General features: G+C 37.7%; 1 protein-coding gene across 1 annotated transcript; it reads right to left on the bottom strand.

The window, feature by feature from the left end:
• Positions 1–1813: 1813 nt before the first annotated feature.
• Yipf7 (Yip1 domain family member 7) lies at positions 1814–20259 on the bottom strand. The gene is made up of 6 exons (XM_006979667.4): positions 20239–20259; positions 18537–18653; positions 13685–13848; positions 7205–7350; positions 4321–4502; positions 1814–2336 (listed from the first exon to the last, which is right to left on the bottom strand). Exons 2-6 carry the CDS (start codon positions 18650–18652, stop codon positions 2174–2176), a joined length of 771 nt encoding a protein of 256 aa, XP_006979729.1. The 5' UTR covers position 18653; positions 20239–20259; the 3' UTR covers positions 1814–2173.
• Positions 20260–25534: the final 5275 nt, after the last annotated feature.

Consider the following 25534-nt stretch of genomic DNA (forward strand, 5'->3'; position numbering starts at 1 on the left):
TTCCCTCTGTGATCTACTTCTTCCAAACTAGCCCAGTCTCCTCATTCCTACTTCCTCTCAGCAACATCATCAAATTAAGAATCCACCAATGCATTAGTCCACGGACTATGTCTCTGACCTCATGATCCAATCATGTCTCAATTACTGAGTGCATTATCTGAAACACAAACCTGCCACATGAAAGCCTTGGAAAAACAGTCTTATCCAAACTATAGTGGATCTCATGAGACACAGCCACATTTGAAAAGTATTTTCATGACAGGTTAAGTTAAATATTGAAAAAGATATTGATTGGAAAACAAAAGTGATCAAGATTCTACTCACCATAAAATTGAAAAGATTTTTTAAAGAGGAATGAGGAGGACAGGGTAGAAATCAAGGGATATGATGTGTATGTGCTTATCATATGAAAAATCAAATGGAGATATTAAATATAATTTGGATATATACCAAGAGCTCAGGGAAGAGAATGTCCAGTGCAGATAGAATTTTGGAGTCATTATATTTGGAAGCTAAATGACCACAGCTAATAACTTAGTATTAAATTTGTGATTGAAAGGCCAGGTGATGGTGGTACACACCATTAATCCCAGCAATCGGTGGGGAGAGAGGGGGTGCAGAACCAGGCACATCTGTGAGTTTGAGGCCAGCCTGATCTACAGAATGAGATCCAGGACAGGCACCAAAACTACACAGAGAAACAATGTCTTGAAAAACCAAAAAGAAAAATAGAAAAGAAAGGAAGGAAGGAAGGAAGGAAGGAAGGAAGGAAGGAAGGAAGGAAGGAAGGAAGGAAGGAAGGAAGGAAGGTAGAAGGAAGGCCAGCCAAGGAGACAGAGATAAGAGAGGTGGCCATTGCAAATCCATGTGAAGAACTCAATAATTCAATACAGGAGTCAAACCAGAGACTGACAAAAAGACTAAGCCAATACCACTTCTCAGATGAAATGAAACTAAAAATTAATGGTTGGATGTAGTATGATGTGTTATCATCAATTTGACAAAGGTGGTCATGTTAACAGGATAAAGAGTTCTTGAGTTGATGGCCAAAAAGAGCAGAGGCGGTGGTAAGGTAGATGCAGAGAGAAGACAACCCTTTCAAGATTGTCTTTTTCATAAAGAGGACTAGAGAAATGAGCTACGCTTGAAACTTTTATTTTGAGTTAGAAGACACCAGATCATGTTTACATGCTTGTGTGAAGGAAAGAAACTACTAGGGATGGAAGGAAGAGTGGTGTGGAGAGAAGGAAGTCGTTAAAGGAAGCAGAGCAGACATAAGAAGAATCTCTCATAAACAGACATATGCTGTGAGAAGATGAAAGGATTATCTAGACACTTACAGCTTTAAATAAAATGGGATCAAAATACCTAATGAGGAAGAAAGATTAGAGAGTTGGGCAGTAAAGTATTGGTGTTATTTGGTCATCTTAGTATGAAAACAAATTTCAAACAAAAATGTAGTATAGGATCAAAGGGCACTGCTGAGGAAACATTCCAGAAACTTCAATAGCATTAGTACAAATAGGTGGAATTTTCTGTAGGAGCATTTATCTATTTAGAGAGAATATAGTAAGATTATGTGGGATCTATGCAAGGAAGAGCTGTAGTAATAGACTGTAGCATTTAGACCAAATGAAGGGGAAGCGAGAACCTGAAAATGTGGTGAGTCAATACATTATCTCAATGAAACTGAATAACAGTAGTTAAGGTAAATGACGGTGTTTCTTTGACTCTGGGTAGAAAAAACAACTCCTGAATGCTCCAAAGGTACCAAACTGTGTAAGTTTTAACCACATGCACAGAGTCATGAAAGTTTCTGGAAAATATTTATTATAGAGTTAATAAATACTAAGCATAGGATGGTATTTTACTTAAAATTTCTCAAAAACATGTCTATTTAGGAAAAGCAGCATCTATCAGCACAGAGACTGTATCTCTTAATATTTCAAAATATTTTTAAGTGTTTTAATGCTCCAAGCTGAAAAATCAAAACACCATCCCCACCAAACAGGCTATTAGAGCACTATCCTTGAGTGCTGTTTTGTTTTTCTGCTTAATATTCTCTCAACAGCAATAAAACAGAAGTTATCTCACTGAATTTGAGTGCTAATGCACTTGCAAAAAAATATGAACAGCAAGCAAGTGGAATCTTGAAAAGCCACATCAGTAGTCTTTAGAAAACTGTCAGAAGGGCAAACAGTCCATAAAATAAGGCACAGGGGTAAGCAACAAGAAGCTGTTGTCCTTCCATGGCCAAGGCTGAAATGAAGATCTTGGAAGCTGAGAGACTGCACCAGATGATGATGAGCAGGGCCGACACAGTTCCAAAGGTGCCCCTGTAGCAGAGACAAAGATGACAGCTGCCTTATGCCTGGAGAAGGCTGAGGAGACTGACTCGGAGCTGCCTCTGAAAAGCCAGTTGTGCCCCTGTACAGAATATCAGCTTCCATTTCAAAGGTTAATGATTTACCTGGATGAGCTCAAAATACCTCAGCCAGTCAGAAAATATTTCATTAAAATCCACTGTTCAGGACTGATATTTTTATATTTTAGTAAATCTAGAACAAGCAAAAGCAGAAACCATTGTAATAATCAGTCTCATTCATCAACAACCCCATTTTTTCCCATTTTGTGTAATGTATTTCTAAATTGTCTGTTATGGTTTGGATTTTTAACCAAGTCTATTTGCTAAATGTTTGGTTGCTAGCTATAGCTAGAAGTGGTAGAGCTAACTTGGGGTGGGGAGGGCAGAACCTAGAGGGAGGAAGTTTGGTCCACCTACACATGCTTCTTATTCTCTTTTCTTCAGGATACTAAGAGAAGCAGATCTGTCCCCTACAATTTACTCGTCATCATTTCGGCCTTTCCACAGAAGAAAGAAAACAACCATGTCCCAAAACTGAGAGCCACAATAAATCTCCCCTCTTTATAAGATGATTCCCTCAAGTATTTTGTCACAGTAGTGAGAATCTAACACAATTATTATCCCTTATAATTTCAGGATAAAAAGTCTAAACTGATAGTGATTTCTTTGTCCCTTAGCATCCACGTCATTTAAGATGCTCTAAATACCGAAGTCACTGAAAATATCTTTTGACACTTGGAATTTTAAAGTGGTGCATCATAGTATTATCATCTTGCAAAAACATCAGACAGTTGTAAAACCAAGCTAGACTATTCTGTCAAACTTCTGTACAGGACAGTACAGCCATGTAAACAGAAAAAACGTGCTAGAGCCAACAGTTACAAAAACAGTAGTATTTTTCTGTGGATAAAACACAAAACTCGTTCTACTTATTCATTCACAGTGTCCATTTCCTCTCAAATTCCTTTGTTAAATTTGAGTACTCATTGAAAAAGCAACAATTGGCTCCAGTAATTCTCATGAATGCTACAATAAAAAAAATGAGACCCTATGTGAACAGACTGAGCATGTTTAAATCTCTCTTAGTAATTTCATAGGAATAACTATTTGTGATAACAAAAATATCATAAGCTTTTTCTTCTCTAACCTGATGATCCTTGTAGTGATAAACTTTCTATATGACAACATCCCTTCCAATGTAGCATTAACAACCTAAGACCTGCATCACCCAAGAAGAAAACACAAGTCACATGTCCTTTGGACACGAGAGAGTGAGCAAAAGGCAAGAGTTTGTTTCCAAGTGTTTTGTAGACAGGACAGGTGACTGCAGTTGCTTACTTGTCCCTGAGTGCTAGTGTTGTGCGTGAGCCTTGGGAAAGTGCTGTGGGAAACGCATCTACAGTTTCCTTATGAATAGTTTAGAATTGCAAATGCCAGATGCCTCAATGAAGAAAGAAAAAGGGAAAGAAATTGCATTGACTGAGCATGTATGCCATAAGTTCTCCAGAATTAATATCCTCATCGGGGTTTCTGGGAATTCTCGACTGTGAGCAGTCCAGCTGAGAAATAACAGTTGCTTCTTGCCCAGAAGGCGGATGCCTGGGCACTGAAGTAATTTGTCAGAATTCAGCAGGCATTTACTCTTCCAAAATCAAATAAATGAATTTTCTGCAGTTGTTATATTACCCATGCCAATAGTTTAGACTGAAGAATGTGACAACTTAAAAGAACTAGTTTTAAATTTTACACGGTTGGATTTTATTTTTTTAACCAGTTAAAAGGGAGCAGCATCCCAGCCATACTGAATTTTTTTTTTCTGAATCTATGTGTAACTTTCAGGAAGCATGATTTTCTTCAATTCCATGACAAAATGTTAATACATCTTCATGATTATCCTGGTCTGGCAGGACTGGCCAAAGATTGTCCATGTAGGGTCAATTAGTACTGACACTTACTGTAATGAAAAGAAGATGGCACAGCTGGACAAGATGATCATGGGGAGCAAACAGTATCCCAGGACACTGGCCACACAGCCATATGACACCCCTGCAGAACTCATTAAGTTTAGTAAGGTGTAAATCCCGAGGCAGCCAATGGCACTCATGCCGTATACGTAACCAAACTGGGCTTTTCCTGCCTGAAACAATGCAAAGAAAATGATTAGACATCACAACAGATGAGAAGAAATCAGAACAGCGACAAGCCAGAGAGCATTCAAGAATCTACTCAATGCTACTGGATATCATGGTATTATCACCAGGCCACTGGTTCTGGTTAAAACAAAACAAAACATTACCTGTGACGTAAACTCAAAATAATCACCCTGAATATATGTATCCATATATATTTATGCATGTATGTCTAATATTTGGGATGGGCTACGCATGCTACATTAAAGATAAAATATTGCCAGGATGATTTTTTATCATACATTTTCTATAGAGAGTGCAAAGAGTGAAACACATATATTTTTGTCCCATATTTCCTGAATAGCTGAATGATTGAGCAAAAGAATGAAACATCTAATATAGTCTTAGACATTTACAGGTAGTATCAAAAATACCCTTAAGATTTTGTTTCAAATTTTAATAAAGATTTAATATTGAAACAGAAAATAAATTACCTGAGTTTTTACCTCAAATGTCTAGGATCGTCCATATACAATTTACCCATATTCGAACATCTTGATCTAAAATACTTAGTGTTATAATAAACACTTAAAATTGTCTTCTTGCCTGGTGGTGGTGGCTCATGCTTTTAATCCCAGCACCCGAAAGACAGAAACATGTGGATTTCTGTGAGTTCGAGGCCAGGCTGGTATACAGAGCGGGTTCCAGGATAGCCAAGGCTACACAAAGAAACCTTGCCTCAAAAAATAAAAAGGCCCAGGTCTTGTAAACACTGGACAAGTGCTCTACCACTGGACTACATCCCCAGCCTGGTTTCATGAAAAAGGATCTTTGCAAATATATATATATATATATATATATATATATATATATATATATGTATATATATACATATATATGTATATATGTGTGTAAATGTAAAATTTCTGTACTTTATACCTCCATCTCCTGAGTGCTGGAATGACAGATATGTAGCACAATACCCAGCCCTAATTATACTTTTGTGTTGCTTAAGATCATTGCTTTTCAGATCATACTAATAGCCCTACCAGAACAGTTAAATGTGAATCTCTTTAAATTTTGTGTTGATGTTGGGTAATAAAAAACATTGGAGTTGTGGTTTGTGTGTTTCCTTAATGCTTATGTGTCAAAGACTCTGATGCTTGAGGTGCTTTGAGAAGTTGTGGACCCTCTTAGGATGGGATCTAGTAGGGAGAAGTGAAGTCACTAGGGGCATGTTTCTGTGAAGGATACTGGGACCTCCAGGTCCTTCTTATCTCTATTTTTTACTTCTTGGCTGCAAGAGGCTGCCTATAGATGACTTGTAAGCACACTGCTATAAATGATTGTGAATCTTACATATCCAGAAGTGCTTAATGAATTTGAATGTTGTTTCTGAATTTAGTTTTACTTTTACTAATATAATGGATGTAATGGCCTATGAAATGAACTTTTAATTATAGAGGCAGAGTAACACAGAATTGATTTGGCAGCAATTAAATTCATATTGAAATCTGACTTCAGCTAAATGTCCAGTTGGAGTTTTTGGAATGTCATTGTTGATCTGTACCTATGAATATTAACTCTGAAGTTATAACTGCTAATAAAAAATCTAAGGGCTAATCATATATATCCATATAATTTTAGAGCTATAAGAGACCTAAGTTTCTAGTAGACCTGATTTAAAAAAAAAAGTAAAACCTTTTTGTCTTGAAGCAAAGAAATGGAGGCATAAAAATGTGCAGACAACATATGAAGATCATAGTTATTGTAGTTATAGGTAAAATTCATTTGATCACCTCCAGTTAAGATTTCCTCATTTATAATGCTTTGTATCTAAAACACAGAAGAGGATATTTAAGTGACTTCTTGTAGCTAGCGTTACGTATCCAAGAGTGATCTTGATGATGGAATTCACACTGTCTTTTAAGAGGTGGTAATCATAATATATCCCAGAGAAAAACAAATAGCTGTTATATTACAAATGACTTGCAAGGAAAAAAATGAGTTCATATATTAAACTGATTATTTCTGACTATTTGATTAATTGGCATGGCCTTGCATAGCAGCTTAATCCAAGATTACTACATTATTGTGAAAAAGAGAAGAAGGGAGCCCTAAGAATAAGTGGGAACTCTGGTTGACAGCATTTGAGTTAGAGCGAGTTCACATTTTTCTGTACTGCAAGGAAGGTGGTTGTTATACTGCACTGTTGTACTGGATGAAAAGGATGTATCATTGGTCACACAGAAACTAGATTTTATTCAATATCTTGGCAGGCTTGTATTACAAATTTAGTAAAAGAAAATAGAACATGTACTTTATAAAACACATTTGAAAGTTATAGCTGCATTAAAAGAAACTGCCTTTGTATGTGTGTGTGGGAGGGTGCTGCATATGTTCGTTTGTGTATGTGTTCATGTATGTGTGTGTGCAGGCCACCTTTTATTCTGAGACAAGATGTCTCACTGATCCCATTGCTCACAGACTATCTAAACTTCTGACTAGTGAGCATCATGGTCCCCTGTGCTGGGGTTATTACCATATATCTCTAAACCCAGTTTTTATGTGATGGGATCCAAGCTCCTGTCCTAATGTTTCTTAGAAAGCAAATTTCTTCTTCTTTTTTTTTTTTTTTTAAAGAAATTGTTTCAAAATTATCTCTGACGGAGACAAAGCCGGAAATGTCAGGTTAGCTGTTGGAAGCTACCAGAAGCAATGTGGCTCCCAGAGCCACACAGAAAAGAAGGGGTCCTGTGAGATCTGTTTCATTCATGATGCTGCCATCTGCTGGCTTCATTGGGTTTAGCACCGTCAAGGTTTTCTGCCATATGTGATCAAAATTAATTCCAAGTTCTGCAAAAAGAAAATAAATAGTCTAAGGTAAATATAGGAAACAAAAGAGTTCTATTATTTCAAAGTTAGTGTACCTATTCTTCTGCATGGCATCTTAAGATGATTGCTCTACTTGTTTTTCAAAATCTAAATCTCAAGTTTGTTGTAATATACAGTGAGCAAACAACAAACCCAAAGAAACAGTTTAAAGGGAAAAAAATCTCTACTGAGGAAATTTCTATCTGGTTCATGCAGGAAAACATTAATACTATTTAAAAACATGGGAACTGACATACAATAAAACCTATCTTTGTGGCTAACAGACTAAATGTATCTCAATTGCTCCTTCAGATATTTCCTTCCCCTACATTTCCAACTCCTAGTACTTCTGGAATCATGCCATACCGCCGATGGCATAACTTGTTAATAACACTCAGTTTAGGTCTAGCGTTTTCTTTCATTCTGCCTAATAAGAATATTAACTTTGCTCTAAACTGATAAAACTCCACAAGGAAGAAAGAGAAGGACTCTTTTTGCAGAGAGCAGTAACCACGATGTACATGCAGATGTTTATAAATCAATGCATTGTAGGATTAAATCAATATATTCAAAGATTAAATACAAAGGACTAGTTAATCTTTTGTCTTTCTATGAGTGAGAGTATTAGAATAGAATCATCTGACTAAAGCAAGCTCTGATTGATTGCTCAGGCTTTACTGGCCTCTCAAGATCTACAAGATACATATGATAAAGGTAGTGTCAATTTATTCCTATTTTATGCACCAGATGTCTGAAATTTTGAAAGGTTAAGTAACTTTCAGAGTCTAAAAGCAAAAAGTATAAAATCTACATTTCCACATTGGCCAATCTCACTCCTATAAAACACTAATAAGTCAGATTTGTGTGCAGTTAATCTTTCGATCATCTATCTATCTATCTATCTATCTATCTATCTATCTATCTATCTACCTATCTATCTACCTATCTATCATCTATCTATCTATCAATCATCTATCAATTCCATCTTTCCTATGGGAAAAGGTACCCTTCCTAAATTCAACTGTACTTCCAAGCATGTAAAAATATCTCTGGTTAGATGATAAGAATAGTTGAGCTATTTATTATTTAGAGACACTGGATACTAGGCAAAGAATCTCCCATTCAGCCACATATCCATCCTCAGATTTTTTTAATGGTGGCTAGTGCTACTTAAATATTTTCCAAAGCTGACATTTTGAACAAGAAAGATTTATAATGATCCTCATGTCATAAAGGGCCCTTTCTTTAATAATTTAGAAACTTTCAGAGTGTCAGAGGGCACCTGAGTGAGTTAGCATATGAGCTTACATATACAGTCTCCTGTAGCTTGAAGTTTCTCCGGTCCTGCCTAGGCTCTGCAGTCCTGTGGCCTGCTTATAAAATAATCACACAGAGGCTTAATATTATTTATGACTGCTTGGCCATTAGCTCAGGCCTACCACTGACTAGCTCTTACACTTAAACTCAGCCCATTTCTGTTAATCTGTATGTTGCCACATGTTCTGTGGCTTTACCTGTGTGCCTTTACATGCTGCTCCCTGGAGGCGGGCTGGTGTCTATTGACTCAGCCTTCCTCTTCCCAGAATTCTCCTTGTCTGTTTATCCTACCTATACTTCCTGCCTGGCTACTGGCCAATCAGCATTTTATTTATCAACCAATCAGAGCAACACAGAGCAACAGCATAGGAAGCGATATCCACAGCAGTCTCCTGGTTGACATTTGTCATCCAAAGCATGGGGCAGGGGACTACTTAACCTACTGGGGATATAGGTTAGAGTTAAAGCAGTGGTTTCACAGGTGTGAGAGCCTGGATTTGTACCCCAGCAGTGGGTTAGGAAAGAAAGACAAAGATTGAGAAAAATAAACAGTGAGCATGCATACAAGTAACATTATACAGGCTGAGCAGGTGGTGTTTGGGAATATTTATGTGTGTACATATATGCATGGAACAGCAATTAATGAAAAAGGCGGCCATGAATTTGAAAGAGATCAAGGAGGGATACATGACAGGGTTTGGAGGGAGGAAAGGGAAAATGATCTAATTATACTATAATCTCAAAAAATAAAAAGAAGTAATTTTTAAAAAGTGAGTAAGTTAGCGAGGCGGTGGTGGAACACCCCTTTAATCCCAGCACTTGGGGGGCAAAGCCAGGCAGATCTCTGTGAGTTCGAGGCCAGCCTGGTCTACAGGACGAGATCCAGGACAGGCACCAAAACTACAGAGAAACCCTGTCTCGAAAAACCCAAAAGAAAAGAAAGAAAGAAAAAGTGAGTAAGTTGAGTACGTTTTTGTTTCCATGTGTTTCATTTATTTTCAGTGTTGTATCTTCTGACCTTGTACACTGGAGGAGATGAGTGGTTCAACAACCTTAAAATGGGTTAGGAGTTTAATAAATTTTTTTCTCTCACATATTACATCCTGAATGCAGTTTCCTCTCCATCCTCCCCTCCCAGTCCTCTCCCACCCCCATCCACTACTCCTCCTTTCTCTTCAGAAAAGGGAAGACCTCCCATGAATATCAACTAAACATGGCATATCAAGTTGCAGTAAGACTGGGCACCAACCCTCATATTAAGGATGGATGAGGCAACCCACTGGGAACAAAAGGGCCCCAAAGCAGGCAAACGAGTTAGAGACAGCTCCTGCTCCCACTGTTAGGTGTCTCACAAGAACACCAAATTACACAATCATAACATATATGCAAAGGACCTAGGTCAGTTCCATGCAGGCTCCCTGATTGTGTGTTCAGTCTCTGTGAGCCCCTAGGAACCCAGTTTGGTTGATTCTCTGGGTTTCCTTTGGAGCCCTTGACCCCTCTTGTTCCTACAATCCTTTCTCTCCTTCTTTGGCAGGATTCCCCAGTCTCTGACTAATGTTTGAGTGTGAGACTCCACGTCTATTTCCATCAGTTGCTAGGTGAAGCCTCTCTGGATATGATTGTGCTAGGCAACTGTCTACGAGTATAGCAGAATATCATTAGAGTTCATTACGTTGATTTTTTTTTCTGGTCCTGTTTGGGTCTATCCTGGTCTCTGGGCTATCCAGCCTCTGGATTCTGGCCCTCTAGGTAGTATTAGGGGTGGGATCACTCTAGTGGCAGGAGTCTCTGGCTGGACCAGTCATTGGTTGGCCACTCCCATAATTTCTGTGACACCTTTACCCCAGCACATCTTGTAGGAAGGACAAATTGTAAGTTGACGGTTTTGTGGCTGGTTACAGAAGATGGTCAGGTCAAGTTCTGTAACTCCCATTACTAGGAGTCTTTTCTATAGTCACCCTTGTAGATCCCTAGGAGTTTCCATTGCACTTGGATTTTTAAATAGTAGAAGACCATAAAAATTGCCAGGCTTATGTCACTTTCAAGTTTCATTTTCAGTTTTTATTTAAAAAATTAAAGTAAGTGTCTTTGGTATAAAATATTTTTTCCTTAAGAAAAAAAGGAGTAATTATTTCAGAAAAAAATGCTTTATGCAATATCATTGTTGATTTCCACCATTTATTTGATGGCATAATTAAGGTCTGCACACATTTCAACATGGAGTCACGAAATCATGAGTGAATATAGGATATAGTAAATATTTTCGTGAGAAAATATTTTATGTTTTCAACAGAGTATTTATATCCCAAATATTTTGTTTTCAAATATATTACAAAGTGTTCATTGTAGGGGCCCCAACATAGCAACTTAGCGTGTGAAGCAGAAGATGGAACTGCTATAAAACTCGAATGTAAAATTTATTGTTTTGCTGTCATCTAGTGGTAGGAAAGTATATGACATGAAGTACAAAATTGAATTAAGATCTTCATTTTTATATAAATTATGGCACTGACCATACAGTGTAAGTATCAGCCTGTGCTACAAGGAGAAAACAACAAATACCAGTAACTTTTCTAGTTTGGCAGGCTAAGGCTAACCATTACCCTAGGGTGAACATTTATTTTTTTGCTTTATATTGTATGTATCATCTATGAAAACATGAAACAAAAATATTACTTTAAAATCTGGGCATCTTTAAGGAAACTGATATAAATGCTGTGCTGATCTAGAGAGACTGGTTCTAAAAATGCTGCAATTGGGGGGAAAAGACTCCAAGCAATGTCAATCTTAATTTTAAAATATAAATACTGAAATTTCTTTGTGTCCTCAAAGACCTATGAGAAAATTATATTGGAAATAAGAAAGAAAAAAGATTTATTCAAATATATCTTCTGAAAAGTTATTAATATACATCTATCTAAATATATCTTAAAATAAGGAAAGGAAAACTAGTTTAATTCTACTGTGGCAAAAAGCACAAAAATGGGAAGGAGTGAAAACAATCAATATATATGAAAAATTCTCAAACTTCTAGTAATATAAAATACAAAGTATTCATCTTTCCTTTTTTTACTATCAAATGACATAGATATTGCATATTGGACTATAACAGTACAGTAGAAAATTCACTTTTTGTCAGGTCAACTGATAATGTTCCAAGTGCCTTCTTACCAAAATTTCCCACTGTTACAGACACATCCCAAAGAATGCACAGGCTAAAAGATTTTAACTATGATGTTAATCACAATATTACTTACTGTAGGTTACAACCTTTAAAGTATGTTTAAATTGTGGCACCTGAGTTTTATAAGATTATTATAAATCATGTTTCTAACATTTAATGTCTTTAAAGAACTAATATATAGAAATGTTCATGAAGCCGGGCAGCAGTGGTGCATGCCTTTAATCCCAGCACTCAGGAGACAGAGACAGGTGGATCTCTGAGTTCCAGGCCAGCCAGGTCTACAGAGCAAGATCCAGAACAGGCAACAAAACAACACAGAGAAACCTTGTCTCAAAAAGCCAAAAAAAAGAAAAAGAAAAAGAAAAAAGAAAAGAAAAGAAAAAAGAAAAAGGAAAAGAAAAAAGAAAAGAAATGTTCATGATACAATTATTGAAAACAAGACCGTATGTGATTGTATGACTCAACTTTATTTTAAAATACTCAAAACAAATATTTTCATTGAAAAAAAATAGTATTTCCCTTTGGAGTAACTAGGTGTGTACATACATAATATGTACACACATAAAAAATAGAATAATAGCTGGAAAGAAACATTTGAATGTTTCATGGTTGTTAATCCTTAGAGACAAGATTTTAACTACCTTATATATTAATTCATATATTTCTACATTTTCCAATATGTATAGTGAATGCACTTAGGCAATTGATGGGTCTTTTAGGGCAAAAAATTTTGGTAGAGTCAACCATGTTTAGTGAAAATAGTTTATAAGTTTCAGTTGTTTAGTAATTGCAGAGGAGAAATAGAAGGAGCTAATTAGGCATAACTGATCACAAAGCTTAACAGCTTCTACGGTACTAACAGATCTATTACCTAATTTTCTGCATTGTTCAGAATTATATAAATCGTTCTCTTGTTTACCTTTTTAGGCAAAGAAAGAAGACTGTGTTAACTCCGGGTAGTTATTGAATTCAAATGAGGTAAACAGTACGTACTATGGAAAATATTGGTAATTATAGTCTTCATTTTCATCTAACTCCACTTAGAGCTGGTGTGGTTACAGAGGACTAGCAGGAGGCTACCACTGAGCATTTATGCTTCATTCTCTAATGTAAATCCAGTAGTGTTTTAAGTTCTTTCTTGGGGTTGTTACCTCCAGAAAAGAAAACGCAACATAGACATAGAATGCCTGGGTATGAAGAAAAATGAATATAAAGTTCCTGAAATCTATCTGGACCTCCAGCTCCAAGAGTCCTGGGTTTCCTTCCTAAGGACATTGTTATGAACTGGAACTGTATTATTCTACTTCACCTAGTTTTTCCAAGATGATCAGAGAGAGCTCATGAGAGACAGAAAGAAAAAGAGTTTGGCTCCACGCCAACCACAGAGAAACATTAATTTAGAAACTATCACTTGCTCCCAGGCAAACAGCAAAGAATAAAATAATACTGTTATGAAGTGCACCCTTAGGTGTTTGGAAAGTGTTGCTACTTTGATATAAACACCTTTCCATAACATGTCTTTCCTATTTATGCAAGGCCAGAGTCCAAATCCAGGAAACAGTGAAGGAGTATTCAACAATAGCAACAATTTCCCAGCAACAGAACAACCATGCTTGGAAACTTCACCCAATTATGCAACAAACTTGCAGCAGTTTAGGTGTATGTGTCTTGGTTTGGAAGAGTCCTGTTAACTGAGCAGTAACTACACACAAAGCAGTGTATGCAACCTTGAGGCAGAACATGCTAAGCCCTGATTACTGCAGTAGTTTCCTGAGCTGTGCACACCGTAAGAACAACACTTCCTTAACTTGCCTTCTAGCAAAGGAGGCTCTTCATCAAAACCGTCCACTGAAGGAGATTGTGGATAATAGTCTGAGTTAGATGCTGGCTGAAAGAGCTGCCCTGCATAACTCGATGACAGGAGCATCTCTGCTGGAACAGAAGAGGAAGGCAGACGCTGCTCAGTGGCTTGTGTTCTAGGAAATTAAAAATGCCTATATTTTACACACAAGAAAGGAATATCCTAACAAACCAAGGAAGGGAAGTACAATTTTCCTCTTAAGAACTTCACCTGATTCTAAGGGTTGCTTAACAATGAAGTAATGAACCTGCTTAAAAGTTAAATTTAACTAAAAAAATTGAAGTAAGGGGTCACAAAAAAGCTTCTATAATAATGATCTACAGTAAGATTATTAATCAGGCATATGCAACATGTTGGGCACTGTCCCCTTTTTCTTACTTAAAACTCTGTATGGTCAAAATGCTCTTTAAATACCATTTTGCAGAAGAATAAGTAGAATTTCAAAAGTAAATGACCCTCAGCGTCATGCTTGGGTTTCTGAAATGAAGTTTTATGAGCAGAGTTCTGCTCCCTACATAGGAAACCTTTCTCTCTGCTCTTCATGAGGGAATTATCAATATTAAAGCTTCTAGAAGCCCCCAGAACTGGATAATAAAAATCAGAACTTAATTGTATCATCAAGCCAAATGTAATCAAAAATCTATAAAATCAGTTTTGTTCACAGAGAAATGTGCTCTCCACTACTGGCTGACTATTACCAGAAAATTGCTGTTCATCAAATTATCCAAGAGCACCTGGAACACCTTGCTAACTATGTGAGTTGCTAACTTCTGAAACTCTTCTTACAATGAGCAATCTGCTTTTGCCAAAGAACAATGTTTTTACATGTCCATAAATGTGTATTTTGCTTTATCATGTGCTTAAGAAACTTGAATAATATTTGATCCTTGTAAATAACTTGTAGTAGTGCTAGAGGATGGAAGAAAGGAAAATAAGAGAGTCTATGAAATTAGTTCATCTTTCACAGTATTTAGTTGCAGTAAGGGAAAGAAAAATCAAAAACTACCTATCACATCTTTTTCATTTTTTGTTTTACTTTGTTTTTTTTTTTCCAAACACCCATAGATGAATATAGAGTTCAACATTCTAAACTTTGGAAATCTTGAGATCTCTTTATTTTTTTAAATTTATTTATTATAATTATAAAAAATATTTATCAAAATATTTTTACAAAATACTTTTGGCAATTTTCTTTCATGATTAGTCTTAATGTACATTCCACAAAATCATATTCAATACTAAGTATTTAACCTTAACCAAAAAATTGCCTATCTTGGCAAGTAAAACCATAGAGATAGAGGGAAGAATAATGTCATCATTCATTAACCCAATAGCGGCTTATTAAAGGCAGAGATGTAACCCAATACTTTTGAATCCCTACAGCATGCATACTGATTACTATAGCTATCTCACTTATATGAACTATTACTCATGCTTTTCAATGTGGGCTGCAACCAGAGCTTATACCTGGGCCAAGTTCAGCCACACTGGTGCAGTGTAACCATGAACTTTTCTCATGCAGTTGAGTTAACATCTATCACTTTGTCATCTTGATTTCTGAAAAATGTTGATAAGAATAATCAAATGGAGGAAATGTTGGGCTGGCTAGAGTGGGAGATCTCAAGAATAAAGCTTTAGCTTCCTCATATTGGACTTTTATATTATAGTTTAAATAAAAGATAGTGCTCCATTAGAAATGCCACTTGGAAAAGAGAATGGATAAAAGGAATAGGGATTTAAAGGCACTATGATCCTTTCTGTGAAAAAGGGCACTTGAGATTAAAAGCCTATCTCATTTTCTCATTTTCCATCATTACACTAACCATTCTGAAATAGCCTTGTAATCCATGTACTCACTCCAACTTCAAGCACTGTTTGGCATTTCTTTATCTCTCAAAGTATAAATCATAAATGGTGCTATGGGCTACAGTTGCATATACTCACCATTTGAAGTTGCAGAAACATTATGTAACAGTACCTTTCCCTTTCGGTTAGTACACTGCTCAGTAATGAGTGCAGCACCTATTGCTCGTGTGTGTAGGATGATCAGTTGATAAGAACAGATGATCAGTTAATAAGAACATGGTCCAAACTTTTCTAGACAGAGATGAAACTGAACACCTTCCATTCACCCTCATGAAGATTCAATCAAACAACCTGGGACCCCAAACTTCAAGCCTGTTTCTTACTAGCTGACTGTGATGGTTAATATTTACTGTCAGGAAGCTGGACTGAGAGTCAACTAAGACACAAACATCTGGGCACGTGTGTGAGGGAGGGAGATTCTAGACAGGATTAACTGAGGGGGAAATACACACTCTAATTTAGGGCTGTGGCACTCTATGGGCTGCAGTACCCTACTCTAAACAAAAGGATACAGTGATGTGAACACCAGCATTCATCTCTCCTATTGCTTCTTGACTGTGGCACAATGTGACCAGTAATCTCAAACTACTGCCTCTATGACTCCCCTCCCATTCCATGATGGACTGTAGCCTCAAGCCACGAGTTAAAGAAAAATAAACGACAACAACCAAAAAAAAAAAAATAAAGTCTTCCTGCCTCAAGTTGTCTGTGTGATATTTTTGTGACCGCAACAAGAAAAGTAACTGATTAATAACCTTGAAAAATTATCAATTTATTTCTTTGGTTAGTTTCTCACAAGTAGTAGTTATCTCATAGGGTTGGTCAGGGTTCCAGTGACATGCTTAATAAAGCTCAAGACAGTCGATAACACAAAAAGAGAACACAGCAAATGTTAATTGTCATGAGAGTTGAGAGACGTGGTTCTTATTCCAGTTCTCCTACCTAGAACCATAAAACTATGTGCAGAAAAGCAGCAGAGCAACCCAAACCATAGGTTAACAGTGTGCTTTTCAAAGTTATGTCTATTTAACATTTAAATAATAGTTTTTCTTTAAGATATACTTTTTTGTACATCACTGCAATTGTTCTTTATAAAAATTACACAAAGTACATGTCTTTATGTCTCAGCTGAAGAAAAAACAAAGTTGTTTTCCTGTATCACAGAGATCAAGAGTGCTAGCTGGGAGACATTTTCCTCAGTTTGCAGGGTTTTCCTTTCTTTTTCTTCCTTCCTTCCTTCCCTTCTTTTCTTTGTCACTAATAAAAAAACAAATACTAAATTCTTCATCATTTCCCTTTTTTTAAAATTCAAGTTAAGATTTTACACCTTCTCTCTCTCTCTCTCTCTCTCTCTCTCTCTCTCTCTCTCTCTCTCTCTCTCTCTCTCTCTCTCTCTCTCTGTGTGTATCAGCATGTTGAAGCCAGTGGTCAATGGTGAGGGTCTTCCTCAATAGATCTATGCTCTCTGCCTTATGTTTTTAAGATGCGGAATCTCTCAGTGGCTTGCTGATTTGTCTAAAATGTCTAGTTACCAAGCCCCAGAAGATTTTCGACCACTACCTGCTCCATGTTGTATTACAGATGCATATCATTTCATCCAACTTTTCCACATGATTTCTGGAGATCTCAACTTAGATTTTCATGGTTTTGTGGAACGTACTACACCAACTAAGCCATCTCACCAGATCTTCAAGTTAAATTCATCTCCAATACCTAGTACATCCTAAAATATGTTTATGTCAATACTGTCGTGGCACTTTTCATAATATTCACATTTTGAAATGCATATTTTATTGTACAACTCCACAAAATAAAATCATATCCCTGTAATGGAAAAGACTTCCTAACTCCATTCTAAAAATATATCCTTATAGCACAGATAAATGTAGCTCTCACCCATCATTGAAGATGTTTCTTGGAGAAGTACACAAGGCTATTATAGAAATTCATAACTGATCAAAATGTTGAGAATTGACTGTGGGGTGTCCAACTCCACCTGATACGTTTACAGTGCAACTTCTACATCTAAGACTAAAAAAACATTTCAGAAAAGGTGGGCAGAAAGATTGCAGGAGCCAGAGGACATCTGCTGCAACATAGTGTCTTCTGTGTATGACAGGAAGTAACATCCATGAAAATTCGGCAATATGATTGCCTAAGCAATATCATAATGACAACACCTGTTGACATGCCATGATGAATAAAGGAAAGGCTCCACCCCTAGATCCAGACCTACAGGCAACCAAGGTCTGCTGAGAGAGGGATCATCATTAGTTTTATTCGGGGATGATCCCCCTGATAAATTGTCTCATACCAAGTGATCTACATTAAACACATATGCTTAAGAGACCAACACCAAATGGATTCTTGTACACACGTGTGTGCATTGTGTGTGTGTGCTCGCACATGCACATGTGTGTATGCAATATTAACTATTCAAGAAGAGGTCACGAATTTGAGAGATTGAGGGTTGATACCAGAGGTGGCCTGGAAGTGATGTGACTTCACTACACACGTAGGAAATTCTCATTTTCTTAAAAATAAGTAGAAACTATAAAAGACCTTGGATTTCATCCTCACTTTCATTTTGTAGTGATCTTAATTTCTGAGCGTAATTAGACAAAATAAATGTTTTTAAATAGATGAAATCCATTTTTAGTGTCCGGATAGCTATCAGGTAGAAGGCTCTTATTTAATCATTATTTTTAAAAGAATAAATAAAGCATTAACGTGGCATGAGCACCAAGTGAAAAAAACATTTGCAGAAAACCCTGGCAACTGATCTGTCCTTTCTTGTCATTTAGTGCGGGATACATTATTAACAACTGCTCAGTTAACTTTGTTTTCCCTCAGGAGAACCTACCTATCAGGAACTAACTGACAGATCACTGACATTTCTAAAAATGAGAGTATGTTTACTCACTATAAGTTACTTACTCTCTGGATCCATAAAGATTTCCATAAGCATTGGAATCATTATAGCTCTGCTCCTGATTATCAATCGTATAATTAGATTGGTAAAAGTCCATGTCATACTCTCCCAAGTTCGACATCCTGAAAAATTAAGAGTTTGTTTGTTTTTTACTTAGTTTGTTAGCCAATTAAACTTTTTCAAATATATACAAAAATTAACTGATGGTGTGGTTATAGTTATCTTCCTATCAAAGGAGACTGTATTTGAAAGAAAAAAATTAACTATGAAGGGAAAAGCAGGAAATATATGCTAGAAAGTGACTTACAAAACCTGTCAAAATCAACTACTTTATCAAGTTTTCCCATTTTTCTCATTGTGACTGTAAGCTGTCTGCAGTTTTTCTAAAAGAAACAACCAACATTCTTCCCTCAGATATCTCATTCTTAGCAGTTTAGAGAAACATTTTAAACTTGGTGTGGTGCATATCTACAAAATTATCCTAAGCAATGCAAGGTTCTTATTTAGAAAAAAAGATGCACAAGTACACAGGCATGCACACACAGACACACACATACATGCACACACACACATACACACACACACACACACACACACACACACACACACACACATACACACGCGTGCACATAAACACACAAAAAACACAAAGAGGGCAGAAAGTAACAGCTGATACTATAAATATTTTAATTTTCCCAAAGACATAAATTTTAATAAACATCTTCTTACTTGCCTAAACAAAAAGTAAACATTTATAAAACATTTCCTAATTCTACTTGAGAATTCTTTTTTTTTTTTTTTGAGAATTCTTATTAACTATCTGAAACATTTTCTTTCTTTTGCCCAAGATGCTACCCATGGGTTCTGAATGAGTCATAGAAGAAAAGACTCTGTACTGCCAGGCTAAGGACACAGTTCTTTTACCTAAACTCACTACTTAGCTTCTAGGCACTTCTGGTAATTCAGGGTACATGACCTTGACTCATACTAAAGCCGGAAACACCAGATAGAAAAAGAACAAAATGAGATGAAGATGAGACAGAAGATATTAGAAAGGCAAGATGGCTATTTGAATAAAAATTCTAGAAGAGAACAGAGACATTTGGATTTTTAATTCTATGTTTTTGACAACCATTTTTATTTTAAAAGAGTGAAACTGGAAACCACTGGGAGTAATCCATATAAGTATAGTCACCTGTGGAATACTACCAATAATGAATTCTAAATTTTAAATGTATGAAAAGCAGCCTTAACTCTTAAGAGCTCCATTAATCAGAAACATTCAACTCACAATTGTTAAATATGTCAATTATTCATTTTGGTAAAATATAGAGAGCTTTGCTAAAGGTGGATGTATCAATTCATATAGCTGATTTTATAAATAGGGATTTTTCATTAGTGATGTTCATGAAGTAGCCATGAGTTATGAAAACTAAAATCAAGACCTAGCAATGAGTCTTCTAACAAATTATGATATAAATCAAATATTAAATATAAAAATAAATACTAAAACTTAATATCACAAGTTTCTCAGCCCATGAAAGCTGTTACTATGAAGCATAGAGAGGGATTTCTCTTGAGAATATACTCATTGTAGGCAACCTGCCAAGCTTCATGCAACAGCTGTTTGAGTTCTTATATAACCCCTTCTCGTATTTTATTTAAATGCTAAACATTTTAGAGGGATCAGACAGACCAGACATGTACCTGTCTCTTGGTATGCTGTGAGGGAAGATCCTCCAACAAAGGGAGCTGTGGTCGGGAAATCTAAACAACTCGGTGGGTGAAAAGATGACGAACTGACTATATATAAAAGTTTCTAAATTTGTACTCGGACACAGTGGCTGACACAGCCAAGAAAGCAAGGCTGCCAACAGCCAAACACAGTATCTCGTGACACTCTTTATAGTTTGCAAACACAACAAGCCACATGCAGACATAAATCTGATAATGTGGAGAAATCAATCCAGTATCCTTGTGTGCACGTCCACTAGACTTGGCAGCAAGATTATTTATTGGAAGTAAGTCGGGGAAAGCGAGGGGCTTGGTGTGCCTTCTTCTACTCTGGTTTTCAGTCTAGAAGGATTGACTGATGATCTGTGATAAAAATAAATACATACTGCTTGATCTTAACATGAAGATCTCAGCACTGAAATAAAATGAGATGTTATCCTTTTATCCAAACCTGAGGGTTTTTAGGAAGATGAATTATGACTTTACCTTTACCTTGACTTTACCTGCTTTTAATTTCTGCAGCTGAGATTAAGATTTATATATCACTCTAATCTAGTTTTTGTATGTTGGTTTTGTTGTGTGTGTTGGGGGTGTGTGTGGTGTGGAGTGTTGCATGTGGCCGGAAGTACTCGGCACCAGGTGCCTTCATCTATCACTCTCCATGTTGTTTTATGAGAAAGCATGTTACTGAACCTGGCTAGCCCATTGTATAGGTTGGCTACAAACTCCCAGAATCCTGCTGTGTCCATCTCTTATCACTGGGATTAGAGATGTGCCACCACACCTGGCTTTTTAATATAGGTACCAAATATCCAAACACAGGTCCCTGCAATTACACAGCAAGCACTTTTTAGCCATTTGCCACCTTCTCACCCTGATCCAGTGTTTTCATATACAGAATGCACTCTGTCCTATTTTTTAGCCGATTCCAACCACTAGAGGCTCTAACTCATCCTTGCCCTAGAAAGGTATACAGTTGGCTCTCTGTGTTACATCACAGAATCACTCTCTACCAGGAAACTTCACTCTAGCTCTGACCCAGGTAGCATTATAGCTAATATTCTCCATTCTTCCTGGATCAGATAACTTTGAGGCCCATTTCCCTTATGGTTTTCTTTCTTCTGAGTCTTCTTTCTAGGTCTTCAGATTCCTAACATATTCAAATCCTGGTGTTGAAATAAAAAAAAAAATTTGCTTAATAATTTCTATTTCTATGTCAGTGGTAAAGTAACATCCATCCACACATTTATTGAGGACCAAAATAATGAGTATCAGAGTCTGTCCTTCTTATTTTGGAAGTAAGGTTCTTGGATGGCCTAGACCTGTGTAGTCCATACTGACCTCATACTCACAGAGATTCACTGGTCTCTGCCTCTGGAGTAATGGTATGGACTAAAGGTGTGAGCCACCCTGCCAGGAAAGACTCCAGTCTTGATGCATGATTACAAAAAATGGATATACAGGTCTGAATTCAAAGCCATATATGTTAGTACATATTATATTACATCTGCAACTAATAATGAACAGGTCAGTATTATATACAAACTTTAAGTGTAGGTAATTTAACTTTTGTAGTTCTTAAATGAGTTTTTAACTGTGACATTTTATAAAAAAAAGAAAGAGATGAAATAACTTGCCCAGAGACATCAGATACTCAATAGAGGAGTCAATATTGGAAGTGTAGCAGACAGAATTCAAAGCCTGCATTACTGATTTAATTGGGATTTCTATTGCTGCAGCAGAATACCATGGCTAAAGAAGCTTGGAGAGGAAAAGGCTTACTTGGCTTATGCTTCCTCAGGACTTCATCATTGAAGGAAATCGGGATAGGAACTCAAAACAGCGCAGGGACCTAGAGGCAGGAGCTGATCCAGAGGTCATGGAAGGGTGCTTCTTACTGTCTTGCTCTCAGTGACTTGCTCAGCCTGCTTTCTTTTTTTCTTTTTCTTTTTTTTTTTCTTTTTGGTTTTTCGAGACAGGGTTTCTCTGTGTAGCTTTGCGCCTTTCCTGGAGCTCACTTGGTAGCCCAGGCTGGCCTCGAACTCACAGAGATCCGCCTGGCTCTGCCTCCCGAGTGCTGGGATTAAAGGCGTGCGCCACCAACGCCCGGCCAGCCTGCTTTCTTATAGAACCCAGTACTACCAGCCCAGGGATGGCACCACCAACAATGGGCTTTGTCCTCCCCCATCAAACACCAGTTAAGGAAATATCCTACAAACTTGCCTGTAGCCCAATCTTATGTCAGCATTTCCTCAGCTGAAGATCCTTTCTCTCAGAAGACTTTAGCCTTGTATCAAGCTGAGATAAACCTAACCAGCACAATGATCATCCAGTGGTGAGGGCCATGTGACTTCTTCAGGAGACAAAGGCCTGAGAATAGCATGAATGGCTCTCCTTGTGGCAAGACCCTGGAGATCCCCATTCACTTGGCCAGGACCTGTGGATAGTTCACTGCATGATTCTGGGAATGACTCCAGGAGCATGAGTGCTATCCACTCTCTTTGTTTTCACTATGCTAGCCACACTGCTGGCCTGAATGAGTTAGAGCAGGTTGTGAAGTTTAATATTTAATATTACATATGTAGATGGAAATGTATCTGGTCCTGTCTTGCCCAGCTGTCCAGGCAAATCTCTCCCACCCACAATCCCTTGGCCATTTATAAGATAATTACTCAGAGGCTTATTTTAATTATGAACTGTATGGTCTATGGCTTCAGCTTCTTGCTAGCTAGCTCTTTTGTCTTAAATTAACCCATTCCTATTAATCCATATGTTGATATGTGGCCTTGGTGTTACTGGTCTGCTGGCATCTTGTTGCTCTTTTGGAGGCGGCCGGCATCTCTTTTGACTCTGCCCTTCATCTTTATGTATCTCTGCTTAGATTTCCAGCCTGGCTGTAAGCTTCCTTGCCATAGGCCAAAACAGATTTATTTATTATCCAATGGGAGCCACACATATTCACAGCATACTGAAAGATATCCCACAGCATCCAGTTATTAGCATAACTTTTGTGGAAAGAGTTATTTTAACCACAACAGTTTTTTTTTTTTTTGGTTTTTTTTTGTTTTATTATTATTATTATTATTATTATTATTATTATTATTATTATTATTATTTTACAACACCATTCAGTTCAACATAATAGCCACAGAATCCCCTGTTCTCCCCCTCTCGCCCACCCCTCCCCCCAGCCCACCCCCCATTCCCACCTCCTCCAGATCAAGGTCTCCCCCGAGGACCGGGGTTGACCTGGTAGACTCAGTCCAGGCAGGTCCATTCCCCCCTCCCAGACCGAGCCAAGTGTCCCTGCATAAGTCCCAGGATTCAAACAGCCAACTCATGCAACGAGCCCAGGACCTGGCACCAATGCACAGCTTCCTCCCAAACAGATCAAGCCAACTGACTGTCTCACCCGTTCAGGTGGCCTGATCCAGTTGGGGGCCCCTCAGCCTTTGGTTCATAGATCCTGTGCTTCCATTCATTTGGTTATTTGTCCCGGTGCTTTATCCAACCTTGGCTTCAACAATTCTCGCTCATATAAACCCTCTTCTTACTCACTAATTAGACTCCCAGTGCTCCACCAGGGGCCCAGCCGTGGATGTCTGCCTTCAGATTCCTCAGTCCTTGGATGGGGTTTATGGCACCACTATCTGGGTGACTGGCCATCCCATCACCAGAGTAGGTCAGTTCCTGCCGTCTCGCGACCATTGCCAGCAGTCTTTTGAGGGGGTATCTTTGTGGATCTCCGTGGGTCTCCCTAGCTCTCTGCTTCCTCCTCTTCTCACCTTCTCATGTGGCCTTCATTTACCATGGTCTCCTATTCCTTGTTCTCCCTCTCTTTTCTTGATCCAGCTAGGATCTCCCACTCTTTCCCTCCACTGTCGCCCTTCATTGTTCCCACTCATGACCAGGCTATTCATGTAGATCTTGTCCATTTCTCCGTGTCTTTTTTTGGGGTCCCGTTTTCCAGGTAGCCTCACTGGTGATGTGAGTAGCAGTCTAGTCCTCCTTGTTCCACATCTAGCATCTTCCTATGAGTGAGTACATACCATATTTGTCTTTCTGAGTCTGGGTTACCTCACTCAGGATGATTTTTTCTAGATCCATCCATTTGCCTGCAAACCGTGTGATGTCGTTGTTTTTCTCTGCTGAGTAGTATTCCATTGTGTATATGTGCCACAATTTATTTATCCATTCTTCAGTTGAAGGGCATCTAGGTTGTTTCCAGGTTTTGGCTATTACAAACAATGCTGATATGAACATAGCTGAGCAAGTGCTCTTGTGGTATGATTGAGCATTTCTTGGGTATATGCCCAGGAGTGATATAGCTGGATCTTGGGGGAGATTGATTCCCAATTTTCTAAGAAAGCGCCATATTGATTTCCAAAGTGGTTGTACAAGCTTGCATTCCCACCAGCAGTGGAGGAGAGTTCCCCTAGTTCCACATCCTCTCCAGCATAAAGTGTCTTCAGTGTTTTTGATCTTAGCCACTCTGACAGGCGTAAGGTGGTATCTCAGAGTTGTCTTGATTTGCATTTCCCTGATGATTAGGGAAGTTGAGCAATTCCTTAAATGTCTTTCAGCCATTTGGTATTCCTCTGTTGAGAATTCTCTGTTTAGTTCTAAAGCCCATTTCTCAATTGGACTGTTGGTCCTTTTGATGTCTAATTTCTTGAGTTCCTTATATATTCTGGATATCAGTCCTCTGTCAGATGTGGGGTTGGTGAAGATCTTTTCCCATTCTGTAGGCTGTCGCTTTGCCTTGTTGACCGTATCCTTTGCTCTACAAAAGCTTCTCAGTTTCAAGAGGTCCCATTGATTGATTGTTTGTCTCAGTATCTGTGCTACTGTTAACCACAACAGTTTTAAAGAAATGTTATTACATAGTTGGTATTAAGAGTTAATGGGAACATTCAAGGAACAAGGAATGAAGTAGAAAACAATTCCCTCATTTCTTCTGACTGTGCTAATACTGTAGAAAGTGAGAGAGATAGACATAAGCACAGGGAATAAACAGTGCCAATTATTAAGAGTGAGTCTCCAGGTTATATTTCCCAAAGGAATGGAAAAACTTAGTGTGTCCCCAGAAGGGATAGAGTAGCACAAAATGTAGAATGGATTGATCCTGCTTTGGCTGGTGAGGTGATCATGAGTACCCAGACCCTACCAGATGTAAATACTAAGTACAAGATACAAAATTATCTCTTACCCTATATGATGCTGTAACCACATGTTCTGCCAACTGGGCACATTGTTCTACTTGTAGGTG

The sequence above is a fragment of the Peromyscus maniculatus genome, chromosome 10 (assembly GCF_049852395.1).
Source record: "Peromyscus maniculatus bairdii isolate BWxNUB_F1_BW_parent chromosome 10, HU_Pman_BW_mat_3.1, whole genome shotgun sequence".
Taxonomy (NCBI): Eukaryota; Metazoa; Chordata; class Mammalia; order Rodentia; family Cricetidae; genus Peromyscus; species Peromyscus maniculatus.